Below are 17,310 nucleotides of genomic sequence, written 5' to 3' on the forward strand. Positions count from 1 at the left end.
GCACCAAGGCACAGATGTGTAGGGGGAAGAAGTTTTATTTTCCATTGGACAGTAGAGTGACTACAGAAAATAATAATGCACATTGTAAAATAACCAAGAGAGCACATTTCAAATGTGCCATTATAAAAAGTGATAACTATTTGGGGTCACATATATACTAAATCAGTTGGCTGGATCTTCCCACATTGCATCCATGTAACAGAATTCACATTGTATCCTATAAATTTTATAAGTATGATGGAGAGTTAGAAATAACAAATGTTAATTTAAGAAATATGAGGAGTTCATCAACAAGAAATCCACTTCATGTTTGAAGCACGTGTATGTACTTTTCTTTGGCCTCCTTTATTTCGTATTCCAGTGCCTCTTTCCCTTCCTCTTTATCAAGAAGACAGATGCATTCATCTGCCATGATCACATCTGTAAGGCAAGCACCTGCCTTTGCGTAGTTTCTCTCTCTCGCTCTCTCGCTCTCTCGCTCTCTCGCTCTCTCGCTCTCTCGCTCTCTCGCTCTCTCGCTCTCTCGCTCTGTCTCTCACCCCCACTGCTGGTTCTTTGAATGGCTCACGCATAGGCCACATTTACAGTGACACGAGGACTTTCTGGGAGCATCATCTGTTTCCACTTTCTCTGTATCATGCTCATCATCATGAAGCCCCCAGCCTGATCTCTCCAACTTCTTTCCCAGTTGTGTGCTGTCATCAAAACCCACCCAAAGCACAGTTTCTCTCTTATTTTGTCTTTAGCTCATTCCATTCTGGTTCTTGATGTTCATTTTCTATTGCTGCCTTGACAAATTACCATAAATGTAATAGTTAAAACAACTCAAATTTATTTTTTTAGTGTTCTATATGTCAGAAATATGAGACGGTTATCACTGGACTAAAATCCTGGGTGGAGACTTTGTGGGTGGATCAACTCTTTACTTTCAAGTTGTTGCTTAAATTCTCTTACAAAAGAAAATTAGTCACTAAATGATTACTTTAACCAAGTAAGCACTGGAGACACTGACAGGTTTGTGGTCAACCTTTGGCTGGCCCATCTGGGAATTCAGTAACTGTGTCCACTGTGCGGATGCTAGGGCATCGTGCCTTGAGGACAGAGCTGTAGATATTTCAGGGGATCAAACAGCCACTATCATTCTACAAAAGCAGGTCGCACCTTTCTTCAAACACTGATGATGTTTTTAATGATTAGCCTTCCTTTCCACTTCTGATCATACATGGAAGGATTGGAATTGTCTCTACTACCGAGGGCACTTAAGGCAAAGGAGGTTGGTACTGATAAAGATACCTTTTTTGATTGCTGAGAAATATGGACAGGACTGAAAATATGCTTTTCTATGACATATTTCTGCAACTTCTGTGACCACCCAGCTCTGCCATGAGCAACTGCATAGTCTTGAGACAGACACCTCATGTCTCTCGTTCCCTTCTTTTGGAATCATTTTGGGGACCAGAAGGATGCACACTACTCATCTCATACCCTTGGTGGATGTGTCTTTTTTTTTTTAAGATTTATTCATTTTATTACAGCCAGATATACACAGAGGAGGAGAGACAGAGGGGAAGATCTTCCGTCCGATGTTTCACTCCCCAAGTGAGCCGCAAACGGGCCGGTGCGCGCTGATCCGAAGCCGGGAACCAGGAACCTCTTCTGGGTCTCCCACAGGGGTGCAGGGTCCCAATGCATTGGGCCGTCCTCAACTGCTTGCCTAGGCCACAAGCAGGGAGCTGGATGGGAAGTGGAGCTGCCGGGACCAGAACCGGCACCTATATGGGATCCCGGGGCTTTCAAGGCGAGGACTTTAGCTGCTAGGCCACGCCGCCGGGCCCGGTGGATGTGTCTTAAGGTCCCCAGAGCTGAACTCTATATATATGATATTTTTTCCCTATACATCTCTATATATCTGTTATAAATTTTAAGTTACAATGAAAGACTGAGAGTAACTAATAATAAAATGAAATAATTATAACATACACTGGAATAAGATGTGTGAATGTCCCTCTCTGTCTCAAAATGTTCGTTTAACATATTTAGAACGCAGTTGACCCCTAAGGATAAATCAAACTGCAGAAAGAGAAACTGGGAATGAGAAGGGAAAACAAAGCATCAGCCCAGAGCTCAGACACAGTCAATCTTAGTCTCATCATTATTTTAGCTATGTTGGTTGCTTTTCTTAATCATTGATAACATATGCAACCTTTCTTTTCATTTTACCTTAAATCCTGTAACCAGAGACCTTGGAACTAAACCAGGTTCTTAGCAAAGTGAAAATCCTTGTTGATGTATGCAGTGCTGCAATCTTGGAGGAGCATTTTAATGTTTTAAAATCAATAGGAGCCCAAACCACTTCTGGCTTACATGTGATAGAATGCATGTATAGTGTAATGAATATTTGATACTAATACTGGTGACAGATTTGGTTAAACCAAGATCTCATAAACCTTGAGTCATGTGATCTGTCATTATTAATTTGGCGTCATGGTCACAGTCTGTGTCTCCAGTTCCAGTGGCTATTGGCCTAGGTTGAACTAATAGGAGTGTATGGCTGCACTGGTAAAATCCATGTATTTGCCAGAAATTCATAGAGCACAAGGTATTGGGCCTAGACAAGGAGTTGGGAACACAGAATCTAGACTGAGCATGGCTAGTGTAGAGCTTACATTGTGCATTCTAGCATCAAGGCAGAAACTGGAATAGAACTGGGAGCAGGCCACCGAAGTGCATAAACGTTTAAACATTGCTTGTAAATGGAGACCTTTTTGAAATGGTTGGAGGAAAGAAATTGGAAAGGATGGCAGAGAAGCCAGTGACGAGGCACACAACATGTCAGATGCTCCAGGAAGGGCCATATGCACCTATGCCTGGAGATGTTCCGACTGCTCCAGGGCCGTCACTGTGGGGTGACTGACCTTGTGGAGAAAGTAGGGGATCATTCATCACCAGCAGTGCTGCGCACTCTTTGGCAGGCTGATAATTTCCTTGAGACAACAACTTATTACTGCTTCACATTCAAAACAAACCCAACAATCGCAGTGCCAGGGAGAGGGTTTGTAAGACAGCAGAAGAATGGGCAGAGTTGGCAATGGTATATTTCTTTCCCACAGAGGGTGTGCTTGTCCCAGGGCCACGCAGCAAGGGTGCGTGGCTTGAACACACTAGTTGGTTCAAGTCTCAAGTCTCCCTGTGCACTGGTGAGGGGAACTACTCAAAGTCCACGAGCCTCTTGCCCCATCTGTATGAGAGCTTCCTTGCAGGTCTGTCTGGGGATGCAGTGAGATCATTAATGTGACATGATGCTGGCTGTTGTTACAGATTCTTCCCAAAGAAGAGAGCAAAGTCTAAGGGCAGTAATGAGATTTTACGTCAAAGGCAAATTCTAGTGGACAGCAGGAATCCTTCAAGCTACGTACCCAGCCTTCTGGTCCTTATGCAGGCTCAGCATACTCTCAGGGCTGAGTCATTTTCTTGCTCTTTCTGGAACCCATTCTAACGATAGAGACAACACAGGACTTAGAGTCAGTGTGCCCTCTGTCTGCTTCACCCCTCATGCTGGGAGAGCACTTCCTTTGCTTTGAAATCCTTTTCAAGTTCAGGCGAATGTTTTCTAGCTCTGCTGTAAGAAAACCTTGAACAGCAGCACTCTAGGAACTGTCTCCTTTGACAACACCAGGTGGAGCTGAGAATCCAGCAATTTGCCAACAAGTTTGGAAGTGAACATTTTTCCTTTACAGTCTTCTTGTATTCACACGCAAAATCTTTATTTGTTAATCTAGTAAGATGCACCAGGAAGGAAGTGCTGGCTTAGTGACGCTCGCAGAAATAGATTCTACTTGTGGTTATTAAGCACCGTGCAATTTCAGTCCCAAATATATCACATGAGCAACACTTAGATTCAAAAATCATTTACATGGCTGCCAATGAATTTCACAGAATGTTTTTTTCTTTTGTGTTTATTATTTTAAACATATTTGTATAATTGAAAGGCAAAGTGACAGTGCAGACAGGGAGAGCAATCAAGAGGAAAAGCCATCTTCCACTCACTGCTTTGTTCCCCAAATGATGATAACAACCAGGATTAGGCCACGTCAGTCAAGAACCAGGAGCTCCAGCCATCAACAGTCTAGGTTGCAGGGGACCCAGGCACTTGGGCCATCATCTGCTGCCTTGCCAGGTGCAGCAGCAGGGAGCTGGGTTGTAAGCAGAGCAGGAGGATCAGATGGTTTCTATGGTGAAGCAAGCTGCCACATCTACCATTACACATAGTACATTTTTAAATGACAAACATGGTTGAGATCTACATACTTAACAAAAATTCCCAATGCAATATGGTTTTATTAACTATGGGCTTCATGTTGCTCATAGGTCTTTATACTTGTTTCTCCTCCGTATCTGCTGCTTTGTGTCCTCTGGCTGGCATCTCCCCATTTCCTCAACATGCCTCTCCCATAACAACCACTGATTTATTCTCTGTGTATTTGATCTTTTTGTCAGCTGCTAGATTCTATATCTAAGTGAGATCATGCAGTATTTGTGTCTCAGTGTCTGGCTGTTTCATTTAGCATAATGTCCTCCAAGTTCACCCATCGGGGGCACACGGGAGGGTCTCTTTCAGAGCTGAATACTATTCTGTTGCATCGGTACGTGTACTGTCTCTTCTTTTTCCGTCTGTCCATTGACAGGTAGCTGAGTTGCTGGTTGGCTGTGTTGACTCATTCTGCAGTGAACATAGGAGGTGCAAATATCTTTACAAGGCTGACAGTTGCACCTACTCTGAATGTTCACCCGGATGAGAGGGTGCTGGTCATATATGGTGGCTCTGTTTCCATTTCTTTCATAAACTCATACTGGTTTTCATATTGGCTGCACCAAACTGCATTTATACCATGAAGGTGCAGACTTTCATTTTCTCCACATCCTTAGCAACATTTATCATTATTATTTTAAAAAATCTTTTTGATAATAGCTGTCCTAATGAGTGTGAAGTGGTATCTCAAAGGGGTTCTAGTTTGCATTAGATGATTAGTAATGTTGATTAAATATTATTCTTTAAATGTAGATAAAGATTTCTATTAAAAAGTTGAAAATAAAATATATTTTGAAGATGCTGTGTATGATTTTTCATTACTTGGACAGTCTCAACATACAAAGCATAAGAAAGCCTAAAAATTCAATAGGAAATCTGTTCAACCTCTTTGTTCTCAATGTGTATGTGTTAATATTTATAAGGAAGAGTGTATTTTAGACTTGAGTGCTGGGAGTATCTTGGAGGGATTGTGGTCCAAGTCTCTGTTTTCTGATCTGTTCCTTTTGCTGCGGGGTGGTCACCATGATAGTTGTGCTTCTGCAGGTGCTACATCACGCTGGCCCAGGCTCTGGGGATGAGTATGGGGGGAGCCCCTGCTGGACCTGCAGGAACAGGCAAAACAGAGACCACCAAAGATATGGGACGATGTCTCGGGAAATACGTCGTGGTTTTCAATTGTTCTGATCAGATGGATTTCCGAGGACTTGGAAGGATTTTTAAAGGTAGGTGTTATATATATATATTTTAATTTGACGAGAAATTTTGGTTATGATAGACTAATTTGTTGATTACTTTTGGACCACTTTCTACCTGCTGGTTTGAATGTTCAACTTCATAAAATGTAACTGGAAAATCATGAATCTTACTTGTGTTGTCTGGAGCCTGTGTTAATCTTACTTGCCTTTTGTAATGTTCTTTTATCCCTGTGTGTTGGTGTTTGTAAAGTGCCAAATTGTCAGTTGTTTTCAGCCACTTGATACATGATCTAGTTGTTTAACTTTATTTTTGAGCAAGCCTTTCTCTGGCTCATTTTGGCAGCTGCATAATTTGCTTTTTCTTGCCTTTCCAAAATCATATAGTAATTGGATTTTCTGTTTAATTTCCTTTCTAAGGACTGGCGCAGTCTGGATCCTGGGGTTGTTTTGATGAATTTAACCGTATTGATCTGCCAGTTCTCTCAGTTGCAGCCCAGCAAATTTCCATTATTCTCACCTGTAAAAAGGAACGTAAAAAATCTTTTATTTTTACTGATGGAGACAATGTTACTATGAACCCTGAGTTTGGACTTTTTCTAACCATGGTAAGAAAGTGCTAGAAGAGCTACTGAATTTCAGCCTCTTATCACAATGTTCATGTGTCTCCTTGGCCGTCTGTCATCTCTTTTCCATGAATGGAAATAAGGATTGTAATTTTCAGCTCCTGTTTGAAAGCCTGTGGTGTTAAACAAAGATCCTATTAATAACTCATGACTTCATTTGTCCAGCTGAAAGAAGAGTGAGATATGTAAATGAGTTTCTTGATTCTCATCCACGTTTGGTTATGTGCACACTGCAGTCTTTTAAATAACATGCTTACGTGTGCTTGTTTTCCCAAGTCTTACCACTGCTCTTTGCATTTTGTTTCCTGCTTAGAATCCTGGCTATGCTGGGCGGCAGGAACTCCCTGAAAATCTGAAGATCAACTTCCGCTCTGTGGCCATGATGGTCCCGGACCGTCAGATCATTATAAGGGTGAAGTTGGCCAGTTGTGGCTTCATCGACAACGTTGTTTTGGCCAGGAAGTTTTACACATTATACAAGCTGTGTGAAGAGCAGCTTTCTAAGCAGGTGTGCCATTCAGAAGGTCTCTATAGCTTGGGAATGTTTCATTTTTGCAGTCAGTGGAATGTTCTCAGTGGAAAAACTGTAGACTAGGATTATTAAAAGTGTTCCCCATAGATACTAGGCAGAAAGATGTTATATCTTTAAAAAAACTGATTTTATATGTGGTGTTTTACAAGGGAGTAGAGTTAAATAAATGAGTATTTGCAGCATAGAAATGAAGTAGGTACTATTTGAACTGATTTAAATATCAATGAATTACAGCTATTAACATTTGTCCTTTATGTTCCCTATCCACTCATCATAACGTGTGCTATGTTCCATTATGGGTTTTAGGAAATTTGTAGTCATATTTTTCCCATTTTAAAAAAATGTATTATCATTTTCCATAATACAATTTTGTAGATATAGGGATGTGTAGTGGTTGAGCTTTTACTGACAGATGCCAAGGTAATAATAAGCTGGGCTTGACCTGCTTGTCCTAGTTTCTCAGTAATCGTGAAGCAAAACTGTGTTCCCTTTCTTACTTACTTAGTAATAATAAAAAAAAAGCTTTACCTAGTATGTGATAAGCACGAGTGAAGTCCCATTCTGGTTCTGAAATTTAGTGTATTATTATTCATAATTTTTCCTCTGCTTCTTTGATGAGAAAGAAGCTCATGGATGTCTCATTCTTTCTTCCCTGTTAAGCTCTGTCAGTGAATTCTCATGTAAAGTCCTCACCTAGTGAGAGTCCATGAGAGAACATTCTAGATATCTTCCTGTGGACACAGAAATGCAGAAAGACTTTTCTAAATGAACATTGCATCTTTCATTATTATGTGGATGCCTTCTATGAATTTATATGATTTCCATGATTGAAACTTGGAAAAACAAGTCCGGTGTGTTTCACATTCTTCAGGTACATTATGACTTTGGTCTGCGTAACATTCTGTCAGTTCTGAGGACACTGGGGGCAGCAAAGAGAGCCAACCCCACAGACACGGAATCCACAATTGTCATGCGTGTGCTACGAGACATGAATCTTTCCAAACTGGTAAGACTCTCAGATGGAAGTGTTCCACCTGCTTAAACATCATTTTAACTCACTAAGCACAGTTAGAATGTTCTCTTTAAATATGCTTTTTAAAAATGTCTATCAGATAAAGTACTAAAGAGCATAACTTCATGTTAGACTTTTGAATAATGATTTATTTCTAGTCTAAAATGTGTATTCTATATAATTGAAATGTGCTTTTAAAAGACCACACATTAAACTTCCAAAAACATTGAATGATTTTTGTATTTTAGAGCTAAAATCTCACCTTCTTTAAGGTCTGTATAGCCTGACAGGAAATTATACATAAATTTTGTTAGTATGTGATAATTTCACTCAAAGCAGACACTGATAACCATGGTCTGGCCAGTGTCATGTGTGTAAGATGATAAAATTTTATATTTTAATTTCGAAGTGAAAGTATGAGCCAAATTCCAGTTCTTGAAAATTAAAAAAATCTTCACTGAAAAAGTTTTTTAAAAAAATTCTTGTTAATTTAAATTGGAAATTATTGTATATCCAAAACATCCCCAAATTGGCTATTTTGTGGAAGATTGTCATGCAGGCAGTACTTTCTTTCAGTTCATTTCCCTCCTGTTTTCTTCTTCTTACCTTTTCTCTGACTTTCTTTTTAACTTATGGGAAAGGCAAGAAAAATGGTTCTTCATGTCAATGATGGTAATATTAGTGGTTATCCTTAAAATGGACTGCACTGGAAACTTTCTGTTTGTATATTTCAGTGTTTGTGCGTTCCTTTTTTTCTTTTGTTTTTCTTAGATTGATGAAGATGAACCATTATTTTTGAGTTTGATTGAAGATCTTTTCCCAAATATTCTGTTGGACAAGGTCGGTTACCCTGAGCTGGAAGCAGCCATCAGTAGGCAGGTAATGTTTCACAGGCATCAGATAGATGGCGTGTCTGTCTGTTTGCATTGCATGAGGATCAAGTGGCGCTGATGTGGCCTGCCCCTGGGGGCTCTGACAATAACATTAGAGCCACACATCTGATCATGAGGGACAATCACACGACACCGAGAGAGCTGCTCTTACCGGGGTGTCTTCTACCATTGCACAGACACTGCTCCAGTGAGTCTCGCGCAGGAAGTTCCATTATGGGTGGAAACCACGCCACACCAGGGTCAGAGTGAAGCCCAGAGTGGGTGAGCAGGGTGCAGGTGGGGCTGTGACAGTCGGTTGTGCCTCACACCATCCTGCAATCTCTGGATGCCTGGCTGTCAGTGTGCCCTGCAGTGGCCCCATGTGGTTTCTCAGCTGTCCTTGAACACTGGGATGGCCAGGGGAATCCACATCTTTGTTTACATCCTGTTAATGGCTCACCAGGATACCTGCTTAAGCCTAAACTTTTTATAATTATCCTAGGAACGGGACTGTATTAGGTGAATCTTATGCTCCAGTTTGTTTTCTTGTAAGTAAGAGTTTGGATATCATAATGTTTTGTAGCAGCAGCATTTAGCTTGTATTTATAGAATACATTTCAGTTCCTTCAAAACATTTGTAATAAAAATCATGTGTGGTAGCAATTATTGCATAGTTTTCTTTAAATATAATCATAAAAGAATCTAAATTTCCAAATCAGGAAAAGTTGGTCAGTCATTCTGTAAATGGGCTTCCATCATTTCACTAAATTAATTTTAGCATTATATAGAAAGCTTACTATAAGTAGTTTCCAAGATGATTTATATTAGTAATTTATGACATGAAAAATCTAAAGAGAAAATACATAGCACAAGCAACACATGATTGTTATGCAGAATTATTCAAGTAAATTAAAATTGCTGTGGGCAGTGTGCTCAAGCGTAACATAATGGTTAAGTATGTGGACAGAGGAACTGATATTGGGAAAAAAATTCCAATTCCACTAATGGTTTTTTAAGACTTATTTTTAGTCATTTAAGAAACAGCATGGCAGAAAGGGAAGACAAAGTAAGAGGGATGATGCATGTATGGTTCGCTCCCCAGCGGCTGCAAGCAGCAGGGTCGGCCAGGTCTCATCAGGACCTGAGCATTCTGTCAGGATTCCCCCCGTGGGGAGCAGGGCCCACGTGCTCGGCCATCTTCTGCTGCTCCTCGGCGCATTAGCAGGGAGCTAGATTGGAAGTGGAATATGCAGCACTCAATGAGCAATCCTGTATGGACTGCTGCTATGATAAGCATTGCCCTAATCCACTGTGCCATGACACCTGCCCCTCAGTTCCACACTTTTTAAGTTGAGCATTTTGGAAAGGTTACTTATTTAATTTTTTACCTTAGTTTTCTTACCTATGAAATGAAGTTATTAATGGTACTAATTGCATTGTTAAGAAGTTTTTGTGCCCAGTAACTTCCATATGTTCATTTGGTAGGTTAAAAATTAAGCAGTGATTTTATCAAGTTAGCTTGAATTTCAATCAACCTGATATGCTTTGTTTTTTCTAGTTATAAGTACCATTTAAATTACATTTAAGATACATTTTGTCGTTTGAATCTTTATTCTTCAGTTGAGCCTCAGACGCATATTCAATAAAATGTTAGTATAAATGTACTCAACTGCTGAAAAAAGCACTTGTTTCTTCCTGATTTGAAATAACATGTAAAATTCAGTCATTTACTTGAGAGAGAGAGAGAGAGAGAGGGAGAGAGAGAGAGCCATTACTTGTATTTTCCGGTTTATTCTTTGCATGCCTGTAATAGCTGGGATTGGAATTGGTTGAAACTGGGAGCCAGAAGTCAAGCCCATTTGCCCACGTAACTGGCTGAAATCCAACCACATGTGTTATCACTACAGCCTCGCAGAGGCTTGGGAGGAAGCTGGTAAGGAGCTGCAGCTGGATGTTGAACCTCGGCGCTCCAGTGTGGAGAACAGGCATTAACTCCTGTTTTAACAAACCAACTGCCCCTGGAATAACATTTTGATTATATTCAGCATGTTTTTGTGTATGTATGTAAATTATCTCTATATATCTATCATACAATATGTTTTTATGGTAAATATATAGCATTAGCTAAGTTTAAAAACTTCAAAATATCTAGTTCAGTGACATTAAGGATATATACGTCCTTTTAGTTATCCATTTCCAGAGATTTTTCATCTTTCCAAACTAAAACTTTGAATCCATGAAGCATTTACTCCCTGTTCTGCAACACTCTGTCTACATGTTTTTCACACACTAGTAGGTGTAGCTCATTGTTGATGTGGTCCAACATGAGGATTTGTTATGCTTTCAGGTTGAAGAAGCTGGCTTAATTAACCATCCTCCTTGGAAACTGAAAGTCATCCAGCTGTTTGAGACCCAGAGGGTGAGACATGGGATGATGACCCTCGGGCCTAGTGGAGCAGGAAAAACCACGTGCATCCACACCTTGATGAAAGCCATGACAGGTACAGGGGTGCCGTTGCATTGCCCTGGTCAACACGTTTAAATAACTGTGGGCACATATGAATGACCAGAAAGGATTTCAAGGAAGATAGGTGAATATATTTTTGTAAGAGGGAAGGTTGCTTTACTAATTATTAGGTCTATTTTAGAAATTATATATATATATATAAAATTATATATATATGTATACACACACACACACACGTATATATGAAATTGGGCCAGAGATAAGACGAAACACTTTTAGCTGCTATGCCACAGTGCCATCCCTGAGATAACACTTTTAAAGTGACTTTATGCAGTTGTGTCATATGCTTTCCAATGCCGTCATTTAGTTTCTTAATGATCTTGAGATGTGACTATAATTATCCCAATTTGTACAAAAGCTAAGGCTTAAATTCAGACATGTCCAAGGTCACTCATATAGCAAGTGATGGGACTGAGTTAAGGTTAGGGCTCACTAATGATGGTACAAAGTTTTCCCAATACATTCTACTGCTTCCATAAATATACGCTGTATCCAACAGATAATACAGCATCCTACCTCTCAATAAATAAAATCATTTTCTATTCTATGTATTAAGACTGATCCTAATCATAAAAGGACTTCCCACTTGAAATCAGAATTTTTTGGTGATGTCAAGTAAATGCATTTTTTATCCAGATTTCTGTAGGTGTTAAGTCTAAGTCTCCCAACCTAGGACATCAGAGGAAAATGGGAATTGCTTCATGCATGAGCTTTTAAAATATTTTCTGGTGCTGATCAGATATAGATTCCTCTTTTTAAAGAAGTATCAGCAGCCCTTCTCCATAGCAGAGCTGAGCTCCTGAATTTCATAAAACATTGGCTGCTAGATTCTGACTTCTGTTGTCCCATAGGGGAGAAATGCCTGGGTGGGTTTGTAGTGAACAGGTGAAGTCTGGGTCCACCAACACAGGTGCAGTTGAGGAACAGTACTGGTGGTGACTTGTGTTACCAATATTGACTTGGGGGCCTTGGACATGTTAATTTTAGTCTCTGTTTCTTCAATTATTGGGAGATATGAATTTTAGCTGCAAGACTTATAGGAATTTTATTATATGCTATAAAGATGATTATTTTGGGGATTATTCTGTGTAAGAGTGGCTTAGGACCTGGCGCAGCACCCTATCGGCTAAAGTCCTTGCCTTGCACATACCAGGATCCCATACAGGCACTGGTTCTATCCCGGAGGCTCTGCTTCCCATCCAGTTCCCTGCTTGTGGCCTGGGGAAACAGTTGAGGATAGCCAAGAGCCTTTGGGACCCTGCACCTGCGTGTAAGACTTGGAAGAAGCTCCTGGCTTCTGGCTTTAGATCAGCTTGGCTCTGGCTGTTGTGGCCACTGGGGGAGTGAATCAGCAGAGGAAGATCTTCCTCTCTGTCTCTGCTCCTCTCTGTATAACTGACTTTCCAATAAAAATAAGTAAATCTTAAAAAAAAAGAGTGGCTTATTGCCTCTTTCAAATTATGTTCAATAATGCTCTTGTAACATTTATTAACCTGCCTTTTGTTGACAGTAAACTAGAAATACACCTGCTATTATGGCTTGAGCAAAAGGACTTACTACTATCAGGCAGTCTAGATTATGTGTAAGATGTCCGAGTCATGTGATGCCCATGGCATCACTGATATTGGAGAAGTTCCTTGCAAATGTGAATTAATCATCAGTGTTTCCTGGTTATTAATCTACTAAGAGGTTTAATACTTTTAAAAAAATTCACAAGTAACTCACTGCTTCTCCATGAAAATTGTGTCCACAAAGTTGAGGAGATGATTGGGTTGAACTTAAGTAAAGGGAGTGTAAGACATGTAAATATTAATTCCCTGATCCATGAGGCATTTGTTCATCAAATATCTTTAATATTCTGCCTTTTGATGTTCTGCCAGACTCCGTAGGAAGGGTGTTATGGAAAACCATGGCTGTGTCCGTATGGTGTTTACACGGTAGCAGGCCAAACAGACGTGGATACTTATAACTCCACGTGGAATTGCTACTAGGAAGGCTTGAACAAACATGCTCTGAGTGGAGGCATAAGGAATCAGAAACTTCTCTGAGAAATCGACAAAAGTTGGAGTAGGTGCTGTATCACTGGAGGCTTTCACATTGAGGAGCAATTGGATAAAAGGCATCTTAGCGGGAAGAAGAGGCTGTTTGTAGAGGAGCCATTGAAGAGTGCAGGACACCTGCTGAGAGACCTGAATGAGAGGCAGTGTGTGTTGGTGTTTGTGTGGGATGAGTGGAGGAGGTAAGGGACAATATGGAGGTATCAGTAGAGTGTATTTTATCACTGTGAAGTGCCATCTTTCTTTGGCCCTCTCCTACTGTAGATGTGGCTACGTTGGACAGCTCCCCTTAACCCCTAGCCTCTCTTGGTAGGCCAGCATTTTTTTTTATCATAGTATATTAATACCAACAGATGGCTCAACTTGGAAGTAGGGCTTGAATAACCAAGAGACAGTTGTACCCTTAACCTGTGTGTGGGGTGTAGTGGAGAGAGCTGATTGCAAGTGTCCTGCTTCAGGAATCATCTCTGTGACCCATCATTTATTGATTTTTCTGTTCTTTTTCCTGTCTCACTTCAACTGTACCTCACTCCACCCTCTTTGCAACCAAGTCTTGTCTCAGGCTATGCTTTCAGGGAAGTCCAAATTAGGACAGTAGATACAGCATGAGGAGCTCTGTAAGTCACACCAAATAGTTAGGTTTTATCCTGTAGGTTATGGGAACACATTGTGGTGTGACTGGTTGTTACAGGAGGTTAGGGGAGGGCAGGAGTGTTTGCAAGTGCATAAAAAGGTTGGAGCAAGAAAGGGGTATCTACCCTGAGCAAAGCCTTTGGAGGTAGAATTATCAGGACTGAGTCAAGAAGTGCCTGGGAAGAAGTGAGAGGAGCAGGTTTAACTAATCCTGGAAAAGTTAAGCAGTATTTTGTTACAGTTCTCCTATAACATGTTTTGGTATTTTAACTCAAAGTGATAAATGTGGAGATGTGTCTTGGCAATTGGCTCACATAATTATGAAGGCTCAGGCATCCTCTGATCTGCCATCTGCAGGCATCTGCCAGACAGAGACCCAGGCAAGCTGGTGGGTTAATCCAGCCTGAGTCTTAGGACCCAAGAACATGACTCTGATGGGGCAAATGCTCATGTGAGATAAGATAAAATCTTCCATCTGAAAAAGGCAAGCAAGAGGAAAATGAATGAATTCCTCCTTCCTGTGGCTTCTGTTCTGCTGTGGTTCCAAATGCTTCGGGTGAAACTGGGAGAATCATCTACTTTTCTGAGTCCACACATTCAAATATGGATCTCATCAGAAACATCCTGATAGACACACCCAGAAGTAGTGTGGAGTCTGGGTACTGGATGGCTGGGTCAAGTGCGTACTTAAGATTACCCAGCACAAAGGGTTTTCATGAACCCTCTCTTCTAATATATGCATGTGGGCTGGCAGACTGGTGTTTGTAAATCTTTAACACAGATTGCAGTCTTTAAGCATTGATTTTTATGATCTTACACTTTAAACATTATTCTTTGCTTATCAGTTCATTAACCATGGTTTTTATGTCAGAATCCTGGCCCACTTGAGGGTAGCTTTACATTTGAAACATTCAGATATGTTTCTTGAAGTTTGCCACAAAGAAAGTCCTTGACTGATGCTAAATTTAGTTTATCTTTTCTAAGGTGAGTGAGAAAAAAAATATCAGCAAATCAAAATCTGATAGTGGGGAGAAGGTGCTGTCTTCTAGGTGAGATCTCAGACGCAAGATTTAATCTGCTATGCTCTAAGCCAAAGATTTTTTTTTTGAGCTGTCAAATTTAGAGGGCTTCCAAATTGTGTTAGTACCTTGATAAATTCCAGTATGGTATCCTTTTTTTTTCCCTTAAGTGAAATACAATTTCTTTTCATAGAGCATGAAAAAGTGCTTTAGTCACTAAAGTATAAGACAATTATGATAACTTGGAATGCCTACGATATATATTGTCCATGTATTCTTGCATTTTTCATGCTTTGAGTGCCCGCTGATAGTACACCACAAATTAATGTGATGTTACTTAGTGATGATTCACTAGGTGTCTGAGACGTTCAAAATTTCTGTGTCTTTGGTTAGATTGTGGAAAACTACATCGGGAAATGAGAATGAATCCCAAAGCAATTACTGCCCCACAGATGTTTGGTCGGCTTGATGTGGCCACGAATGATTGGACTGATGGAATATTTTCTACTCTCTGGAGGAAAACACTGAGGGCTAAAAAAGGTAGACGATTAATTAAAAGTTTTGTTCTTAATGCATATTTCTAATTGAATTGGTGGCAACTGGATAGAATTAGAACTGTATTATCTGTTCAAGTGTAGGCTGAGACGAAGGAGCCATAAGTCAGCATATTTGTGGATGTTGAAATAAAGAAATGGCTGATTAGTGTTCTTAAAACCCCCTCTTTTAAAGTAATGTTTTTCTTGTAAAGTATATTCCTGTATCCTTGTGATATCTTATAAACATATGAAAAAGTTGGTAGGGAAATGAAAGTATTAAATAAGTGATTTTGCAATAATGATTTTCACTGAACAGTTTGAAAATGTTACTCTTATTTAAATCCAGCCTATTTAAAAATTCTTTCTTCTATAAAACCACAGGAGAAAATGGGCTGCTTTAGACAGAAAATTGTGTGTATGAAAAATGAAATCTTTACTGAGATAAAAAGTCCTGTGTTTAGAGGTACCTGATGTTTGATGGTTTAGATGAACTAAGGGCTAATGATGTTGTTTGAATACTCTCACTTGCGGGCTCTGTATGTTGGACCCAACAATGATAATGTAAGCTCAGGGAGAGAGTGACATCAGCTGTCCTCTCACTGTGTTTTTCACTCTTGAGTGAGCACAGTGAACATGATGGCAGAGAGAAAGGAGGACATAGCACAAGGAGGGAGAGGGGTTTGTGTTCACTTCCTGGGTCTACACTTCCAGCAACAGTGTCGTGTGGAAAAATGTTTAAGGGGCTGATGAACCTACCACCCACTGTCAATAAGGGAAGTTCGATAGTTCACTATTCATTTCCAAAGTGTGATCATATTAGGGATTTTTGTTTAATTAGAAGGAAATAAAAATTATGTTTGATTTGTTGCACTGTAAACACTGACCATGTATTACTGCCAAGCAATGGAGCTTAGAGGCAGTTCTTTTCCTTTTCTCATGAAACTGGGGACATGTTTTTTTTTCTTTTCAAAGTAATTCTAATGCTTTCATTACCATGTTACTTGAATTGCCAGTTCAAAGAGTTTGATTAAGATTTCCAAAGCATTTTTATTCTAAGTGGCATATTCCACAGGAATAATATATAGAGCAAAAACATCCTAGAGCCACAAGCTTGGTCATAGTGTTGATGACCATTAAACTGCACAGTGATGTTTATAATGACATTTCTGTTGAGCTTTCTTGTTCATCCTTCGCTGTACCTGAAAATATCTCCTTAAGGGATTCTTGTCAGGTTTGGTCTCCAGTTCCTTTTGATACTACTTTATAATGGAATGTGTAACCTCCAGCTTTTCAAATATAGATGGCCAGTTGTCAGGCTGTTATTGCTCTTGGTGGTGCCTTGCACAGTTGATCAGTTCCTCCCTTGAAATCTTTCTCACTCTAAGTGGATGGCTTTTGCATTCTAATTTCCACTCCTGACCTCTGCCTTGACCTCCTACCTCAACATCCATTGACTGTCTATCGGACACTAACAAATGCAAACCAGAGGTGATTCTTTTAACTTGGTCTGTCTTTTTTATGACAACAATCTATCTCTACCCCTTCTCCTCATCCTACCAGTCAGGTTTAAAACTTCAGGTACCACCTAACGCCAGTAAGACTGGCCCACATGAATAAAAGCACCAACAACACTTGTTGGCGAGGTTGCGGGGAAAAGGGATCCCTACTCCACTGCTGGTGGGGCTGCAGGCTGGTACAGCCTCTATGGAAATCAGTATGGAGAATATTCAAACAACTCAAATTCAGCATACCGTATGATCCAGCAATAGCACTCCTAGGAATATATCCAGAACACTTGTTTTATGAGAAACCAACATGCACTCCTATGCTCATAGCAGCACAATCAGTAATTGCAAAAACATGGAAGCAACCAAAATGCCCATCAACAGAGGATTGGATAAGAAAGCTATGGTTCATCTACTCCATGGAATACTACTCAGCTATTAAAAAAAACAAAATGCAGTTCTTTGTGGCCAAATGGGCCAAACTGGAAA

At 40.1% G+C, this 17,310-nt stretch overlaps 1 protein-coding gene across 1 annotated transcript in view; it reads left to right on the forward strand.

Annotated features, from left to right (window-relative positions):
• Positions 1 to 17,310, forward strand: part of DNAH5 (dynein axonemal heavy chain 5) — a 180,058-nt gene that overhangs the window by 68,924 nt on the left and 93,824 nt on the right. Inside the window, exons 36-42 of the mRNA XM_058680132.1 lie at positions 5,354 to 5,532; positions 5,923 to 6,110; positions 6,442 to 6,636; positions 7,532 to 7,666; positions 8,444 to 8,551; positions 10,892 to 11,045; positions 15,174 to 15,320. Coding sequence (XP_058536115.1) covers positions 5,354 to 5,532; positions 5,923 to 6,110; positions 6,442 to 6,636; positions 7,532 to 7,666; positions 8,444 to 8,551; positions 10,892 to 11,045; positions 15,174 to 15,320 — 1,106 coding nt within the window. The remainder of the gene's footprint in view (positions 1 to 5,353; positions 5,533 to 5,922; positions 6,111 to 6,441; positions 6,637 to 7,531; positions 7,667 to 8,443; positions 8,552 to 10,891; positions 11,046 to 15,173; positions 15,321 to 17,310) is intronic.

The sequence above is a fragment of the Ochotona princeps genome, chromosome 23, assembly GCF_030435755.1.
Source record: "Ochotona princeps isolate mOchPri1 chromosome 23, mOchPri1.hap1, whole genome shotgun sequence".
Lineage (NCBI taxonomy): Eukaryota > Metazoa > Chordata > Mammalia > Lagomorpha > Ochotonidae > Ochotona > Ochotona princeps.